Below are 18,418 nucleotides of genomic sequence, written 5' to 3'. Positions count from 1 at the left end.
TTTTGATTTCAAGGTTTAAGTTTATGCTGCAGTCTCAGGGTATGGCAGTAGAGGAAGGAAACTTCTCCTACACATATGAGGAGAGAAATAGTGTAATGTCACAAAGTGCAGCCTTCATGCTGGATTATCTATTTTCCAACCCACAATTTATATCTGAGTAGAAGAAAAACCTGTACAGAACAATATTTGAAATACGTCAACTGGTAAATGTCATTATATGAGTCAAACAGTCAAAGGTCAATGTATTCACCTGCTGTTTTTTTTTTTTTTTAAATCATGTGAGTTTTGTTTCATTACAACACTTAGGAATCACGACTATGACATCACAAATAGAAAAAAACTGATTTATATGAATTAGGCCCAAAGACTTTAAATGGTGGCTGAATGAATAATATCAATCCCTTTTAGTAATATACAGATGTACATTTGTATTTTATGAGTAAGGGGAGGACTGGGTTGGGGGAACAGAGGGATGTTTCTTCCTGATCCTTTATAAGTAAGATTTGTATATAAAGTGACTATGTGCTAAAGACTAGACTACTAGTGATGTGTATTAAGCACAGCCCTGACAGCTCCTGATGAACTCCGCTCTGATGAAATGCGTTGCGGAGGTCACTGGCATCAGGAGATTATTCTCCTTGCTCTCAGAGAGACCCGAAGATTAGGAGGACTTTGCACATTATCTGGTGCTGGTATAGCATCAGAGCATGGTTTAACTTGTTTTGATTTAATAGAAAATGTTTACTCTATGGAGAATCTCAATTTTTTTTTCTGTTTAATCCACTGGTAGTAAATGCCCCTGATAAGGATAGATAGCCTGAAGGTGGTCCCCCTTTGGGGAATATGCTTTTTATGATTTAAAGATCATCTGTATTTGGTGAGTTGATTCAAACTAAAGGGACATGGAGGGAATAAAAGAGACCTTGGAATATCTTGGTTACAGTGTGGTTCATAATTATGGTGGATGACTAGTGGTCTCCTTTGAATGAACAGTTTTTTCTCAAAATGGCACTGGGATATACACACACCTGGACTGCACTTTTTGCATTTTGTAATAGGGTTTGTTATTGGATACAACAATTAAAGGATACATGTGTTTGGATTGCACTTTTGTCATTTACATTTACATATTTATGGTATGTACATGTGATATACAAAATATGCTGAAGGGATTACATATAAGCATTGAGGTCTTACATATAAGTATAGAATATATTTTATTTACTTTACACAAATGGCAATGCAAAACTTGAATTCAAACGTCAAATTCCATCCCTAGGGAAATTTCAAAATGTTAGGGCTCTTTTTCTGGCTCAGTGTCTATAGACCCTGAACTTGGAAGCTTGAAGTAGAAACTTTTGTGGTTCGAAACATTGCTATGGATTAAATGTGCCTTTAATCTAATGGTATTATAACATTTTGCTGCGCACACCTGCATAAGATGTGCACTGATCATGTATTTAATGGTGACATTTGTTGCTCTATATGCACTATAGTAGAGCAAATCTTCACAAACCTGTGTTAGTATTACTCACATTATGTAAGCTGAAATATTTCTGCAGTGTTTTACTTTGTTTACTGCCCCTACATTACTATGCACAAAGACAATAGACATGTAACCAGACAAACCACCTACCACAAGAGCCTTGAAGGATGCTGTGACTCTGAGTACATCTTTATGATCTGAATGGGCTTCCTGTAAAGAAAAGAACACATTACTTTATCAAAATGTTTTCAAAGTTAAACATATTTGTAACTTACTATCACCAATACACAGCTACTAAGCAGGAACAACATCTAACTTTAAGAGACTTGCCTAGGGTGTGTTCACTGCCCAGCAGTAATAAACCTAAAAACAAAACTGTCATCTATTGCAATTTACCAATCCTTAAATGTGGTAGCTGCCATAGATTTTGCTTTCTTTGCTTTTAACTTTATTTTCAATTGGTGACCTGGCCAGTAACACACTTCCTGCCTTAGGGTGTCTCCACAGTGGATGAACGAGTAATGGAAACACTCTTGGACAGCAGCACTGGCAATCTGGGGAGAGTGTAATGGTAATTTCACTAGCAGATTTAAATGGGCGTAACTAACAAATCTGAGTCAAACTCCAGCTGACACTTTTTAAGCAGATACAAAAACAGTTGTTTTTTTCTTTTTGGGTTATAGATTTTACATAAATGGATAAAAGCTGACCACTGCAAGCAGTCTGTGTTAAAGTGGAACTAAGCCCACTGATTTAATGGTTTCCCAAAACAGCTACATTCATGGCATGTCTTGAATGATACCTGTCACAATTGATAGTGTGCTTATGTTAGCCTTCAAACTGCCAAGATATCAAATTGCAGGTGTCAAAGCTGGTGACATATGCAAAGCTTTGGCAACCTGCAGATCATACAGAGGCTAATATGGCAGCTTCCTTGGCTGTAAAGGATAGGGAGGGGAGGGGTTCAGTTCTGCTTTAAATGGTTTGTCTCAACCCTCTAAATGCCACTTTTGCTGAACAGGTTGCTCTGTTAAAGGAAGTTGAAAAAACAGACTTAATGGCCATATCACCAAGTGAAAATAAAGGGGAAAAAAATAAATTAATACATTTTTGGGTGTAATACCACTTTTAATAGGTAAACAGTAATGTTGCTGACATCTATTGATCCACCCAATCAAGATTAACTTAAATGGATGTGTATTAAAAAAAAACAAACAAAAAAAAAACACTATACATACAAAACAAGCGCAAAATTATTGTAACTATTCATTCAAGTCCCAAACACAGATGCAAGTTATCCTGTATGTTGTTTTTAAAGCGGCAGGCCAACTGAGTGTGATATTTTAAAACAGAAGTCTGAGCTAATACTAACCCCCATTCTAAGCCCTATACTAACTATCCTGTAAAGGACAGATGTGTATACTGTACTTACCTAATCTATGGGCACCCCAGTCCGATCACGTGATCAGCTCCCAGCCCTGGCTTCAAGGTAAAGGAGGAACAGCTGACAATGGTTGACCCATAGTAAGTTTGTGGATGATCTCACCACCCAAACATTGCAGCCATTGTTGCTCCTCTCCCCTCTCTCCTGAAGCTGGCCATTGGGGAGGTCAAGTGACTGGATCAGAGCGTCCTTTCATTAGGTAAGTACAGACATCTTTCTTATACAGGATAGTTAATATAGGGCTTAGAATGGGGTGGGAGCAGGTTTTAGATTAGAAACTATCAGTCTGGACTTTCACTTTAATTGTTTTTCTAGTGGGCTGTGCCATCCACAGGCTTTCCATATCTATTTGGTATAGTTCCTATTGCTGCTCCGGCCACCTTGAAGTTTTGATTACTTGCAATCCTCCAGTTACACTCACCTGAATATAAAATAAACTTAAAATCCAACAAAGAACACAAAACACCCAGCTACAGAGCGTCTGCAAATCTATAAACTCAAAAACAGAGATTTTACTAAAAGTGATAGCCCAAAATGTATCTAAAGCAAAAATGTTTTATTTTCATTTGAGAACAGAGTAGGGGATAGTTTGAAAAAAACCCTCTTTTTTATTCTGTCTGTGATTTATTAGTCAGATGTTCCTTTACTTCCTTGTCCTGTACGCACAACAGAAAGTGTACGGGAATCTCTTCAAACAGACAATAAATGTCCTTTTAGATAGCTGTGACTGAAACGTGTTCCCTTTAGAATAGTTCCCCTAACCCAGTGGTTCTCAACCTGTGGGTCGCAACCCCTTTGGGGGTCAAACGACCCTTTCACAGGGGTCCCCTAAGACCATCAGAAAACACATATTTCCAATGTGTAAAGAGCAGCTACTGTGTAGAAAGCAGCTGCTGTGTTGAAAGCAGCTACTCTGTTAAAAGCAGCTACTGTGTTGAAAGCAGCAGTATTGGAGGTAAAACGACACTCATGAATTATAATTACTGGGTAAATAATTTTATGGTTGGGGGTCACCACAACATGAGGAACTGTATTAAAGGGTCACGGCATTAGGAAGGTTGAGAACCACTGCCCTAACCCATGGGTGCTCAACCTGTGGTCCTCCAGATGTTGCGAAACTACAAGTCCCATGAGGCATTGCAAGTCTGACAGTTACAACTATGACACCTAAAGGCAGAGGTATGATGGGACTAGTAGTTCTGCAACAACTGGATGGCAGCAGGTTGATCACCCATGCCCTAAACTTTTGTTCCATGGGGAACTGTTAAATGTTGAATATTCCCTCACTTTCAGTCTCAGGTCACACAGAATCTCCCCAACGGGGGCATATACAGCATAAAACTCCTGACAGAGATCACCACTTCCGAAATTTAAAAAAACAAAACATAGAAAAAAAAACAACTTCTTATAGAGGAAGTATGGAAACTAAAAGTGACAGTTTTCACTGCACTGTGCCCTAAGAGGTAACTCATTTACATTCTCCATAGCATGTGGTGCTGTGGCAGTCTTGTATAGAGAGATTAGAAATACCCATTGGTTAACTCAATGTACAATTTATGTATAGGCTAAAGATACAAATGTTATTTCACCCTACTTTTCTTATGACATCTTATTTATTGACTTATTTTCTGCTAGAGTGCCTTGTTCATGAACCCAACATTTCTACTGTTATGCAAAATTGTACCGAACTACATCTACTAGCATCCTAATACCAATTTGACATGGTGACAATCAGCTATTCAGAGGTAGGACCTGTCATCAACAGCTGTGTGCAAGCCATCTTCAAGACTGCACTGCACTACAGAGATAGAGAAAGCATGAAAAGGTGTAATGCAAATGTGTTTCTTACTATGCAAATTATCTACGGCTGTTTCCAGAGGATGCTGGACAATAAATGGAGAAGACTGGCCTGGTTTTCTACATACAGCTAATTTATGGTTTTCACTGGATAACAGAGAAAAGCGGGAATACTATATTTCCATTGGACTAATAGCAAGAAGTAAAACGTGTGCAAAATATTAACTCCACAATGTTTTTGTACTTTGTCTCATATTTACTTCTGATCCTTATGAAACTTTTAAATATACACCGAGGATTAAAAATGAATGTTCATTTAGGAAACCTTGCTAGTTGCAAAGCATTATATTGTGCCAGCCATTTATTGAAGCAGAAACATGAAAAAACATTCCGGGGCGGGGAGAAAATATCACTTCCAATGGGAATGCAGACAGCAGGTAACAAATGTACCCAGGTCAGGATATACTGTAGCTAGTAGTAGGTCAGGTCATCGTAGCTAGTAGTGCTTATTAGGAAACAACTGGACTTGTTCTCTAACACTGAAACATTATAGAACAGTTCCAGATGGATGTCACAAACTACTACTAGATTCTCAAAAATAACAGAGACAGCAAAAAAGCTATATTTAAGTAATAACAGTTCCCAAATTTTTTTTTAAGTTTACGCAGCCATTCTAATTTAAAGTGTCATTCGATCCACATCATTAAAGGGTTCACTTTTACAAAAATTAATAAATGCACATTTTTTTTGCAGGCAAAAACAAATACGCAACAATTATTTTTTTTGTTAAGGACCTGTAAAGCTTTGGACCCATGATCAGCAGATCAGGGGTGTAATGCCACGGTCCTGCAGACTGTCTGTGTATCTGTCTGCCTGTACCTCCAATACCGGCAGGCAGTTAAACTCTGACAAGAAGCTCAATGAACTACCTAGAGCAATCAACACCCCTCTTGTAGTTCATTGAGAACTACAAGCCGATAGCCACAAAAGGCTGTTGGGGCATGTAGTTTTCCCATTCACAGAATACTGTGAATGAATGACGCAGCTCGGGTGGGCACAAGCCCCGCACGGCCGTACTTTTTAGTTTGTGACAGCTAGCAGGGGGAGAAGATTCCCCGCTAGCTGTCAAAACAGGGGTGCAGGGGCAGGTCTGTTTATAACATGCTACACCCTGAATATGGATGTAACATGTTACAAAAGGTCATCTTATCCTTTAAAAACTGTCAGTATATCCTGTATTACATGATATTCATACTCAGTCACTATGGGATATGTTTTCTGTATTCAGCAAAAATCCTGGATGATCCCGCTGTTCACTGTCCCTCCATCCTTGTCTGTGTCCTTGCTGCAGCCTGAGATTGTGTAGACCAGCTGTTGCCACCTCTACTGAGCATGCTCCAGTTTCAGTTTCTGAGCTATTTATTTCCTCCTTTTTCTTATCTGTGCAGCTCATGTGACTATAGAGTCACACATGTGGGTGTATACACTCCAGATAAATGACAACCCACTCCCTCCCTCCTCCTCAATGCCCACTGGACAGCTAAATACAATGGGCGCAGGATATGATGATGATGTTTGACGGAGCCTTCATCTTCCATATACAAACAACAGACACAGGCTGGAGAGGCATGATTGGCAGAACCTCCGTCTAGATTGCTCACACTATGTTTTTGCATACAAATATTAAAGATTTGAGTTCAAATACATATTTGTATGACAGCTTAAAACATTTATTCAATATTAATTATGTATTTTTCCATTGTATTTCACAGGATGTTTTTTTGCCATGTGACTGGCAGCAGAGGACTAGAAGCTCCTACTGTACATGTTTCCCTGCAGACTTTTTTTTTTATGAATACAGTGCCATCATCCATACACATAGAAAAGGAATAATGAAAATTAAATAGTATGTGTTTACTCCAGGAACAAGAAAAAAAAAAGTACTCTTGCAGTTGGGAAGTACCACACGGCAAGGACTAACATCTTATTTTTGCCTACAGGTAGAGGAATACCTTATTCTCTCTCTCCACCAGGTGTGGGATCCGTCCCACAAAGTCTCCTCTGTAAAGCACTCTGGCCAAGGACACACACTTGCCTACACCACATACAATGCAAGACTAATAGCCCTGCAATGTGATGACGCTGAAAACCGCCCACAGCCTGAAGTGCTAGAGGGAGAAGAGAGTGCCAAAGCAGGGGTCAGCCTCTTCATCTTTCCTAAATTTAAAGAATATGTAAACCCAACATTTCATATTTCTGATATGTGCCTGCTGTACCATGTACTTGTATGAAAAAGTATCCTGTTCTCTTTGTATTGTTTCCTTTGTGGGGAAAACACAAAGGTGTTGCTGCCAGTCCCCCTACTTTCCTATTAAAAACTGACCACACTAGGCAGGAGTGATCATATACTTTAAAAAGGATTTAACCCTTGCAGTGCGGGAAGCCCCACTACAAGAATTTTTTTTTTTTTGCAGTCCGCAGTTGGTCTTTTGGGCTTAATCACACTCCCCGTACAAGAAAGTGATTCTTTTTTCTGTGCAGGAAAGTGCTCTATTATGTTCCAGCTTCAAGGATCATTCCTTTGCTTTTTTTGTATAAAGCGAAATAAAGTCCCAAAAACTGCAAGCTGGCAGGCTCTTTACTGCAGAAGAGAGATCTCTCTCGCAGCTCTGCTCTGTGCATAGGCTATATACAGCAAAGTAATGAAGTCACTGCAACATTTACAAGGTAATGACTGGGTTTGCAGAGGAATATGGTGAGTGAAAAGTGGATTTATCTCCTTTGTGGTTATTAAGGAAGATATTTAAATCAAAATGTTTAAGGCCTGAATGGCGGCTACAGCGTGGTAGTCCAGTTCTGGAGGGTCATATACAGCAGCAGCGCACACCCGGCGCAGTCTGTGATCGCTGTGTCCTTCGTACACAGCTGATCACATGACATGGTAAAAGGCCAATCACAGCGGTCTTTTGTAACTTGATCAGCTGTGTCCAATCATGGCTGACCAATGTACCGGTAAATACACTTGCCGGTTATCGGCTGTACTTTCCTCCCGCTGTCACACCATGAGAAAAGTACTGCCGGTAACCAGCAACTGTCAAAGCAGACATCAGCACTGATAATCATGGCACCGATTATCAGTGCAGCCCCAAAAGTGCCGATCAGTGCTGCCCATCAGTGCCCAACAGTGCTGCCAATCTGTGCCCATCAGTGCTGCCAGTCAGTGTCACCTATCAGTGCCACCTAGTAGTGCCCTTCAGTGCCGCCTATCATTGCTCATCGATGCCTATCAGTGCCCATCAGTGCCGCCTTTCAGTGCAGCATCATCAGTGTCTCCTCATCAATGCCCACTAGTGCCACCTATCAGTGCCCATCAGTGTCGCCTATCAGTGCAGCATTATCAGTGTCTCCTCATCAATGCCCACCAGTGTCGCCTATCAGTGCCCATCAGTGCTGCCTATCAGTGCAGCCTCATCAATGCACATCAGTGAAGGAGAAAAAGTACCGTTTGCAAAATTTTATAATAGAAACACAGAAACCTTTTTTTTCAAATTTTTGCCATTTTTTAATTTATAGTGAAAAAAATAAAACACCCAGTGGTGATTAAATACCACCAAAAGAAAGCTCTATTTGTGTGAAAAAAAATGATAAAAATGTCATATGGGTACAGTGTTACATGACCGTGTAATTGTCAAAGTGCGGCAGCACTGAAAGCTGAAAATTGGCCTGAGCAGTAAGGGGTAAAAGTGCCCGGTAGGCAAGAGGTTAAGCTGTATGGATTCAAACATTCTGCCTCAACTGTCAGAATCCTACCTGAAAATCACAACAATACAGCAACCTCCAGGTCCCCTAAGAATAGTAATCTGGGATGTCCCTAATCAAAAACTTGTATTAACCCAAAAACAAAAATGATTAATTACAGGCTCAGCCAGATGAAGTGTGTTTTGTAAGTCACATGTCTATATTAAATATGATTGCATGGCCAAAACTTCGGAGGCCATTTTAAGGTCAAATGAAAAGCATGGCAAACAAACTTGGCCCACCTCTGAGGCAATCGGGTGATCCAGTGAAACCAATCAGGTTGGTGCATCCTCCACTGCCTTCTACTGCAATAATTCTCTGATGGTTGCTTTATAATGATAAAGTTTATGGCCATACATATCTGCATGGGAATTATCATTTTACTGCCCTGAATGATCTTTATAAGTTTGTTAATGGCCACCGCATGGTCTATATGGATATATCTTTTTCTATAAACATTTGCTTTTTGCGGTTCACTTTGCTCCACATTAGTATATACTGTATATATGGAATGAACTCTCTAGCTATCCAGTGATGTGTGATGCCATATGACAGTTGTATAAGGGAGGTTAAAAGATACATCTATACTACTCTTGTTCTGGACTGTGTCCCTAAGGTGGGCACAAGAGGACATTATATATATATATATATATATATATATATATATATATATATATATATATATATCAGAATTTTGTTCCTCTGGAAAACACCTGTTTTCAGGATTGATTATGGACATTTTCTTTTCCTCTTTGATGATTAGCCCACTATCTTCTGGGATTTCTGAAACATACACCTGGAGTGTAAGAGAGCGATGAAATTGAGGTGTGTGTGTATTGCAAGGCAGTATCCTCCTCTGGACTGCACGTTTTATTGTATATGGAGATCTTCCCATCAAATATATCTATTGTGATCATATCCCTTGGATGACACCAATCCACCAATTGTTTCTGGAGTAATACTTAGAGCGTACATTTAAAGAGATATCAAGCTTGATAAGTGATGAACATTAACCATTTGACGCCCAGCCTATGGCCAAATGGCGTCCGCAAAAATGTATTACCTTTCCGGGAGGCCGCCATATGGCGTCCTCCCGCACATGCGCAGTTGCGCGCTTGCAGAGCCGCGCAGAGGCGCGATCTGTCACCGGCCCTGTACCTCGAAAACGGCCGATGACAGATCTGAGTACCGGCCCCCGTTGCCGGTACCATGCGACCTGCTGTGACCAATCACAGCAGGTCACATGACAGTTGTATACAATGGATGGCTTCATTCATGCCATCCATTGTATACTAGTGTCTAGCTGTGAATGGTCACTGCTAATCACATGCACATGTCATGTGATTAGCTGTGGCCAAATCACAGCTAAGCACAAAAAAAAAAACCCTGAATGAATCAATATCATTCAGGTAAATGCTTGCTTATAGCAAAGTAATTCTTTGCTATAAGCAAATTGTGTAAAAAAAAAAAAAATACTGATCACTTCCCCAAAGTAGTACAATGGTACTATGGTAACATTGTACTACTTTGGACATAGTGAAATATGAAAAACAAATCTTAAAAAAAAGAAAAAAAAATTTATAAAAAATTTAAAATAAAAATAAAATATATATTTTTTTTTTCACACTGTCACCAGTCATTGTCCCTGTTCACCACCATGCCAGTTATATGATGATGCTGTACTGCACTGGTGACAGTATGTAAAAATAAAATAGTGAAAATTATTTTTTTTATTTTTTCATTTTCTGAAAAATTATGACAAAAAAAATACAACTTCAAAAAACTTGCCATGCCTCTTATGAAGTACGTCGGACTGTCTACTTTGCAAAAAGTGGTCATTTGGGGGATATCTATACTATTCTGACATTCTTGGACCTCAAGAAATTAGATTGGCTGTCAGTACTTCAGGATTGATCAACATTTAGATCTATACCATAGTTTGTGAACTCTATAACTTTCCTACAAACTAAATAATACATCCTAATTTGGGTTATTTTCACCAAAGACATGTAGTAGAATACATCTCGGCCTGAATTTATGAAGAACAATTATTTATTTGCAAACTTTTATAACAGAAACAAAGAAAAACGTGTTTTTTTTCAAAATTTTCGGTCTTTTTTGTTAATTTAGCAAAAAATAAAAATCCCAGCGATGATTAAATACCACCAAAAGAAAGCTCTAGTTGTGTGAAGAAAATGATAAAATTTTAGTTTGGGTACAGTGTTGTATGACTGCGCAATTGTCATTCAAAGTGTGAGAGCGCTGAAACCTGAAAAATGGCCTGGGCAGGAAGGTGTAAAATTGCACGGTATTGAATTGGTTAAAAATCATAGAAATCATTATATTGAGCAACGTTTTGTATTGGAAAAGAATGTATATGTCTGAGTACCATATTCAGCATCACAAGACATCCATACAACAAAACCAGAGGCATATGGAGGTGTTTTTATTGTATTATGTATGTTTGTATTTTTAAAGGTGTTGTTTGCAAGTCATGTATTCATATTTAATATAGACATTATATTTACAAAACCCAATTCAATCTGGTTGAGCCTATAACTAATGTTTGTTTTTGGGTTAACACAGAATCCTACCTGCAGCTATAGTAGGAGGTATTACATACCCCATGTAACATGCGATAACCATAGTAAGTCACACATAGTAGAAGTAATTATGTACATCAGAGACTACTGCCTGTCTATCTGCATCATATCTGAAGCACAGTATTCTGTGAGTCAGCTATATTTTAGGATTACCACATTTATTCAGTGGTTATCACAGCTGGTAATGTACAGCATGGGGAGTACCTTGGAAAAGGCTCACACTGCCCTTTCCAAGGTATTCACCTGGGGAGTATGAAGTACAGGCTCCTTTGATCTGCTGTACATTACAAGCTGTGACAGCAGCCACATAAATGGGCTAATGGGATCATCTCGGAGAGCAGTGCAGTGCATGGACTAATATTTTTCGTTGCATTATTTATTTATCACATACTGTAAAGCTATATATACACCTGTGAAAGGATTCCCAAAGCATGCTATAGATTTTGTTAAAAGAGAGAAGACAGCAAAAGTTGTTTCCCATTTGGCTCTCTTTTTCTAACTGAAACAAGCCGTGATGGAGGGGGGATAAGAGGATGGGTCACTGCTCTGACTCATTCACTAACATGTACTTGTCAGCTTGAGCTACTGAGCTCTGTAAACAGCAGTAAGTGGAAACAAAATCTCAACCAACTGGCTGTGTAAAGTGACCCTGTCGCAAGGGAAGGCAATTAACTGCTTCCTGTCCTCGAGACATTTTCGTTTGTCCTTGGGAACAAGCGGTAATATTGGGACCATGGCTGCTGCTGCAGCCGTGATCCTGGTTTCATTTTTTTTAAGTCAGCGATCCAAGCAGCTTTAAAGACCAATATAAATTAAATAGCTCAAGCGCTTACTATGGTAAATAAAAAGCAAAAAATACACATATCTATATAAATATAAAATACTGTAACCGCTAGTGTACACAACCCATGTCTCAGTGGGGCAAATAATAAGAATAAAAGGTGAAGAAAAAATGCTGCGCTACATCAAAAAAATTGCACAATACCTGTTAACTAAAAAATTTGAAAAATAAGAAATTAAATACGAAAACCAAGAATCACCCAAACCAAAACAAAGAATAATAATTTTGAATCAACCAAAAAAGTCATTATAAACTCAAGTCCAATCAAAATAGTGTTCTTCTGTAAACCCTCCTGTGGATAACGAAAATATGTGCAGCTGTCACAAATTCCAGTGAGAAAACATCCTCCACCATATATCTGCTCACCTCACGCAGTGTGATCTCACATTGTACAATGTTATGGTCTAACTGCACTTTGGTCCCAATTGGACTCAGAAGATCAGCTTGTTAAATGAGTTCTCCAAAGTATGCTTCCTCCTTATAAACGTCTTGGTGTCATCCGTATTCCTCATTAAAAATAATTCAACATAGTGCTTTATCCTTTTAAACTTTTATTAAGCAATAAAACATAGGAAATGCACTCACGTTCTGGAGGTGTATATCTGCACCACCTATGATGAACATCCAGCAATATATCGATTAAGCACAAGATGGCAGTATCATCTGAACAGCAGAGTCCTGTATGAGCTCGGAAAACCATCACCATACGGAATGAAATGCAAGGCAAATCACGGGACCTTCTCTGTAAATGCAATTGCCTGCTAAAATGCCGTTCCTGGAGCGGTTTCACAAATACTACAACTGCCGTCTCAATGAATGGAAACATCGTGACGTCATCCGCTTCCATTCATCGAGACAGCGGTTGTAGTATTTGTGAAACCGCTCCAGGAACGGCATTTTAGCAGGCAATTGCATTTACAGAGAAGGGCCCTTGCATTTCATTCCATATGGTGATTGTTTTCTGAGCTCATACAGGACTCTGCTGTTCAGATGATACTGCCATCTTGTGCTTAATCGATATATTGCAGGATGTTCATCATAGGTGGTGCAGATATGCAACTCCGGAACGTGAGTGCATTTCCTATGCTTTATTGCTTAATAAAAGTTTAAAAGGATAAAGCACTATGTTGAGTTCTTTTTAATGAGGAATACGGATGACCCCAAGACGTTTATAAGGAGGAAGCATACTTTGGAGATCTCATTTAGCAAGCTGATCTTCTGAGTCCAATTGGGACCAAAAGTGCTGTTAGACTGTAACATTGTATAATGTGAGATCACACTGCGTGAGGTGAGCAGATACATGGTGGAGGATGATTTCTCACTGGAATTTGTGACAGCTACACATATTTTCGTTATCCACAGGAGGGTTTACAGAAGAACACTATTTTCATTGGACTTGAGTTTATAATGACTTTTTTGGTTGATTCAAAATTATTATTTGTTTTGGTTTGGGTGATTCTTGGTTTTCGTATTTGATTTCTTATTTTTCACATTTATTGATTCACAGGTATCGTGCAAATTTTTTTGATGTAGCGGAGCTCTAAAGGCTCTCCCATCCCACTGGTGTGCCTGGGACCGATGCAACCTGTTGCACCGGATGCACTTTGTAGAGTGATGGCTCCAGACTGTGGAGAGCCAGCTCCTGCAGCCGGGAGACAAGAGAGACAAGTATGGCCTGGAGTAGAGCATAGTTTGATTTTAGTACACTAGAATCATATCTATATACAAAGAAAAAATGATCAGCAAAAAAAGTAAGAAGGGCACGAAGGAGTTCTTAAAAAGCTATTATGGTTCACAACAGGTTAAAAAGGGGCTAAAGCAGGGTATACATTAGGAGGTTTTTTTTTTACGTTCAATGAAAAAAACAAGGATCCCAGCATCTACACAATGGATGTGAATGCAGTAATCTCCCCCACATCGCTATTGTATTCTGACAGCGGGGGGTTCCCCACCCCGTAGAATACACTGATCAACACTGCAGTCATTTGGCTGCAGCAGCTGATCGAATGCTGGTTTTCCAGCAGGACCGTTCAACAGAAGCCAGTAGTTAAAATGGTTCCTGTTAAACAGATAGCGCACACACACAATGAAATTCATCCGGTTTCTGCTGAACTGGTGGGATCTGGGTGCATGTCTTTCCTTACTTATAATTAGAGATGAGCGAAGTATTCAAAAATTCGATTCGACTGATTCGGCGAATTCGTGGAAAAATTTTGATTCGAGTCGAATATATTCGCTGCGAATTTAACTTATAAAAGGGTGTTTCTAGGCTTCAGAGAGCCTTTATATTAGTGCAGAACACTGTACCTTTAATTTAAATGCCCTTGGAGTCTGCTGGGGAAGAGAAATAATACTGACAGTCAGTATGACATGCAGATGAGTGCCGTCGATCTTAGAATCACCGCACACTTCACTCATTTGGGCAGTCACGGGGCCAAAACCAGAGTCTGGAGCCACAGTGTGGCGGTGGAGGCAGCAGCAATGGGAGGCCATACAGCACCCTATGACAAAAATGGACCCACCAGCAGTGTGAGGAGACCTGAAAGTGGCACATGGCAGAGTGTGGCGATGGAGACAGCAGCAATGGGAGGCCGTACAGGGACCCATGACACACTCTGGACCTGGCAGCAGCATGAGGAGGCGGTACAGGGGCCCATGACAGATTACGGGCCTGGCAGCAGCATGAGGAGTTGGTACGGGGGCCCATGGCAGATTACGGGCCTGGCAGCAGCAATGGGAGGCCGTACAGGGACCCATGACACACTCTGGACCTGGCAGCAGCATGAGGAGGCGGTACAAGGGCGCATGACAGATTACGAGCCTGGCAGCAGCAACTTGGACAGGAGGACGTTCAGCTTCTGCACCGTCGGGTGCGTGCTCGCAAACTGTTGTCTCTTGGAAACGGATTCCAAGAAAGACTGCTGACGGAATCCGTGAAGAGGAGTAGCAGGAGAAGGAGCATCTGAACGAGCGGAATATGCCAACAAGCGACAACAGGGGCCCATGACAGATTACGGGCCTGGCAGCAGAATGAGGAGTCGGTACGGGGGCCCATGGCAGATTACGGGCCTGGCAGCAGCAATGGGAGGCCCGTAATCTGCCAGCACCCTATGACAAAAAATGGAACACACCAGCAGTGTGTGAGGAGACCTGAAAGTGGCAAATGGCAGAGTGTGGCGATGGAGACAGCAGCAATGGGAGGCTGTACAGGGACCCATGAAAGACTCTGGACCTGGCAGCAGCATGAGGAGGCGGTACAGGGGCCCATGGCAGATAAGGGGCCTGGCAGCAGCTATGGGAGGCCCGTAATCTGCCAGCACCCTATGACAAAAATTGGAACACACCAGCAGTGTGAGGAGACCTGAAAGTGGCACATGGCAGAGTGTGGCGATGGAGACAGCAGCAATGGGAGGCCGTACAGGGACCCATGAGAGACTGTGGACCTGGCAGCAGCATGAGGAGGCGGTACTGGGGCCCATGGCAGATTACGGGCCTGGCAGCAGCAATGGGAGGCCCGTAATCTGCCAGCACCCTATGACAAAAAATGGAACACACCAGCAGTGTGTGAGGAGACCTGAAAGTGGCACATGGCAGAGTGTGGCGATGGAGACAGCAGCAATGGGAGGCCGTACAGGGACCCATGAGAGACTGTGGACCTGGCAGCAGCATGAGGAGGCGGTACTGGGGCCCATGGCAGATTACAGGCCTGGCAGCAGCAATGGGAGGCCCGTAATCTGCCAGCACCCTATGACAAAAAATGGAACACACCAGCAGTGTGTGAGGAGACCTGAAAGTGGCACATGGCAGAGTGTGGCGATGGGGACAGCAGCAATGGGAGGCGGTTCAGGGACCCATGAGACACTGTGGACCTGGCAGCAGCATGAGGAGGCGGTACAGGGGCCCATGGCAGATTAAGGCCTGGCAGCAGCAATGGGAGGCCCGTAATCTGCCAGCACCCTATGACAAAATGGAACCCTGGGCTGGGGCAGGCAGAACCGCCGTATCTTTATCACGGTTTTCCCAGGCCACCGAATGGCGACGCTGCATATGCTGACGCAACGCTGTAGTCTTAACATGGGCCCCCTGGCCACGCTTGACTTTCTGGCCACATAGTCGACATACGGCTACGTTTACTTCCTCGGGCGGCTTGACGAAAAATTGCCACACCGATGAGTAGGAAACTTTGCCCCCGCTACTCCTCACTGGCTGACTGCTACTTCCTCCGTGCACACCGGCAGCACTACTGGCCGTGGTGGTAGGCTGCAGTGGAGCTGGTGCTCTACTCCGTGGCCGTTTGCCTCCACTGACACTGCTGCGACCCTGCTGCCTCCTGGCAGCAGCAATGGGAGGCCGTACAGGGACCCATGACACACTCTGGACCTGGCAGCAGCATGAAGAGGCGGTACAGGGGCCCATGGCAGATTACGGGCCTGGCAGCAGCAATGGGAGGCCCGTAATCTGCCAGCACCCTATGACAAAAAATGGAACACACCAGCAGTGTGAGGAGACATGAAAGTGGCACATGGCAGAGTGTGGCGATGGAGACAGCAGCAATGGGAGGCCGTACAGGGACCCATGAGAGACTGTGGACCTGGCAGCAGCATGAGGAGGCGGTACAGGGGCCCATGGCAGATTAGGGGCCTGGCAGCAGCTATGGGAGGCCCGTAATCTGCCAGCACCCTATGACAAAAAATGGAACACACCAGCAGTGTGAGGAGACCTGAAAGTGGCACATGGCAGAGTGTGGCGATGGAGACAGCAGCAATGGGAGGCCGTACAGGGACCCATGAGAGACTCTGGACCTGGCAGCAGCATGAGGAGGCGGTACTGGGGCCCATGGCAGATTACGGGCCTGGCAGCAGCAATGGGAGGCCCGTAATCTGCCAGCACCCTATGACAAAAAATGGAACACACCAGCAGTGTGTGAGGAGACCTGAAAGTGGCACATGGCAGAGTGTCGCGATGGAGACAGCAGCAATGGGAGGTCGTACAGGGACCCATGAGACACTGTGGACCTGGCAGCAGCATGAGGAGGCGGTACAGGGGCCCATGGCAGATTAGGGGCCTGGCAGCAGCAATGGGAGGCCCGTAATCTGCCAGCACCCTATGACAAAAAATGGAACACACCAGCAGTGTGAGGAGACCTGAAAGTGGCACATGGCATGAGACACTGTGGACCTTGCAGCAGCATGAGGAGGCGGTACAGGGGCCCATGGCAGATTAGGGGCCTGGCAGCAGCTATGGGAGGCCCGTAATCTGCCAGCACCCTATGACAAAAAATGGAACACACCAGCAGTGTGTGAGGAGACCTGAAAGTGGCACATGGCAGAGTGTGGCGATGGAGACAGCAGCAATGGGAGGCCGTACAGGGACCCATGAGAGACTCTGGACCTGGCAGCAGCATGAGGAGGCGGTATAGGGGCCCATGGCAGATTAGGGGCCTGGCAGCAGCTATGGGAGGCCCGTAATTTGCCAGCACCCTATGACAAAAAATGGAACACACCAGCAGTGTGAGGAGACCTGAAAGTGGCACATGGCATGAGACACTGTGGACCTGGCAGCAGCATGAGGAGGCGGTACAGGGGCCCATGGCAGATTAGGGGCCTGGCAGCAGCTATGGGAGGCCCGTAATCTGCCAGCACCCTATGACAAAAAATGTAACACACCAGCAGTGTGAGGAGACCTGAAAGTGGCACATGGCAGAGTGTGGCGACGGAGACAGCAGCAATGGGAGGCCGTACAGGGACCCATAAGACACTGTGGACCTGGCAGCAGCATGAGGAGGCGGTACAGGGGCCCATGGCAGATTAGGGGCCTGGCAGCAGCAATGGGAGGCCCGTAATCTGCCAGCACCCTATGACAAAAAATGGAACACACCAGCAGTGTGTGAGGAGACCTGAAAGTGGCACATGGCAGAGTGTGGCGATGGAGACAGCAGCAATGGGAGGCCGTACAGGGACCCATGAGAGACTCTGGACCTGGCAGCAGCATGAGGAGGCGGTACAGGGGCCCATGGCAGATTAGGGGCCTGGCAGCAGCAATGGGAGGCCCGTAATCTGCCAGCACCCTATGACAAAAAATTGAACACACCAGCAGTGTGAGGAGACCTGAAAGTGGCACATGGCAGGGGCATGATTCATGGCGGATTTAGTCAGTTGTGTCAGGAACTGGTGGTTTGAAATCCAGACTAATCCACGCCTGATTCATTTTCACAAACGTGAGTCTCTCCACACTTTGGGTGGACAGTCGTGTCCTCCGCGGAGTTACAATACCTCCTGCCGCACTAAACACGCGCTCCGATGCCACGTTACTGGCCGGGCATGACAGCCTTTCAAGGGCAAATTCAGCTAGTGGGGGCCAAAGGTCAAGTTTCGTTGCCCAGTAGTCAAGGGGATTGTCTACCTCGGTTGGCAGGGTGCTGTCCAAGTAGGCCCAAGCCTGTTGTTTGA

The 18,418-nt window shown here is 43.3% G+C and overlaps 1 protein-coding gene across 2 annotated transcripts in view; it reads right to left on the bottom strand.

The window, feature by feature from the left end:
- Positions 1 to 18,418, bottom strand: part of ARHGEF6 (Rac/Cdc42 guanine nucleotide exchange factor 6) — a 113,253-nt gene that overhangs the window by 61,465 nt on the left and 33,370 nt on the right. For both annotated transcript variants that reach the window (XM_089661403.1, XM_089661404.1), the window contains exon 7: positions 1,637 to 1,696. In XM_089661403.1, the coding sequence (XP_089517529.1) occupies positions 1,637 to 1,696 (60 nt within the window). The remainder of the gene's footprint in view (positions 1 to 1,636; positions 1,697 to 18,418) is intronic.

The sequence above is a fragment of the Staurois parvus genome, unplaced genomic scaffold (assembly GCF_062004578.1).
Source record: "Staurois parvus isolate SC_StPar_1 unplaced genomic scaffold, SC_StPar_1.0 ptg001333l, whole genome shotgun sequence".
NCBI classification, from domain to species: Eukaryota; Metazoa; Chordata; class Amphibia; order Anura; family Ranidae; genus Staurois; species Staurois parvus.
This window is presented reverse-complemented; position numbering and strand designations above follow the sequence as displayed.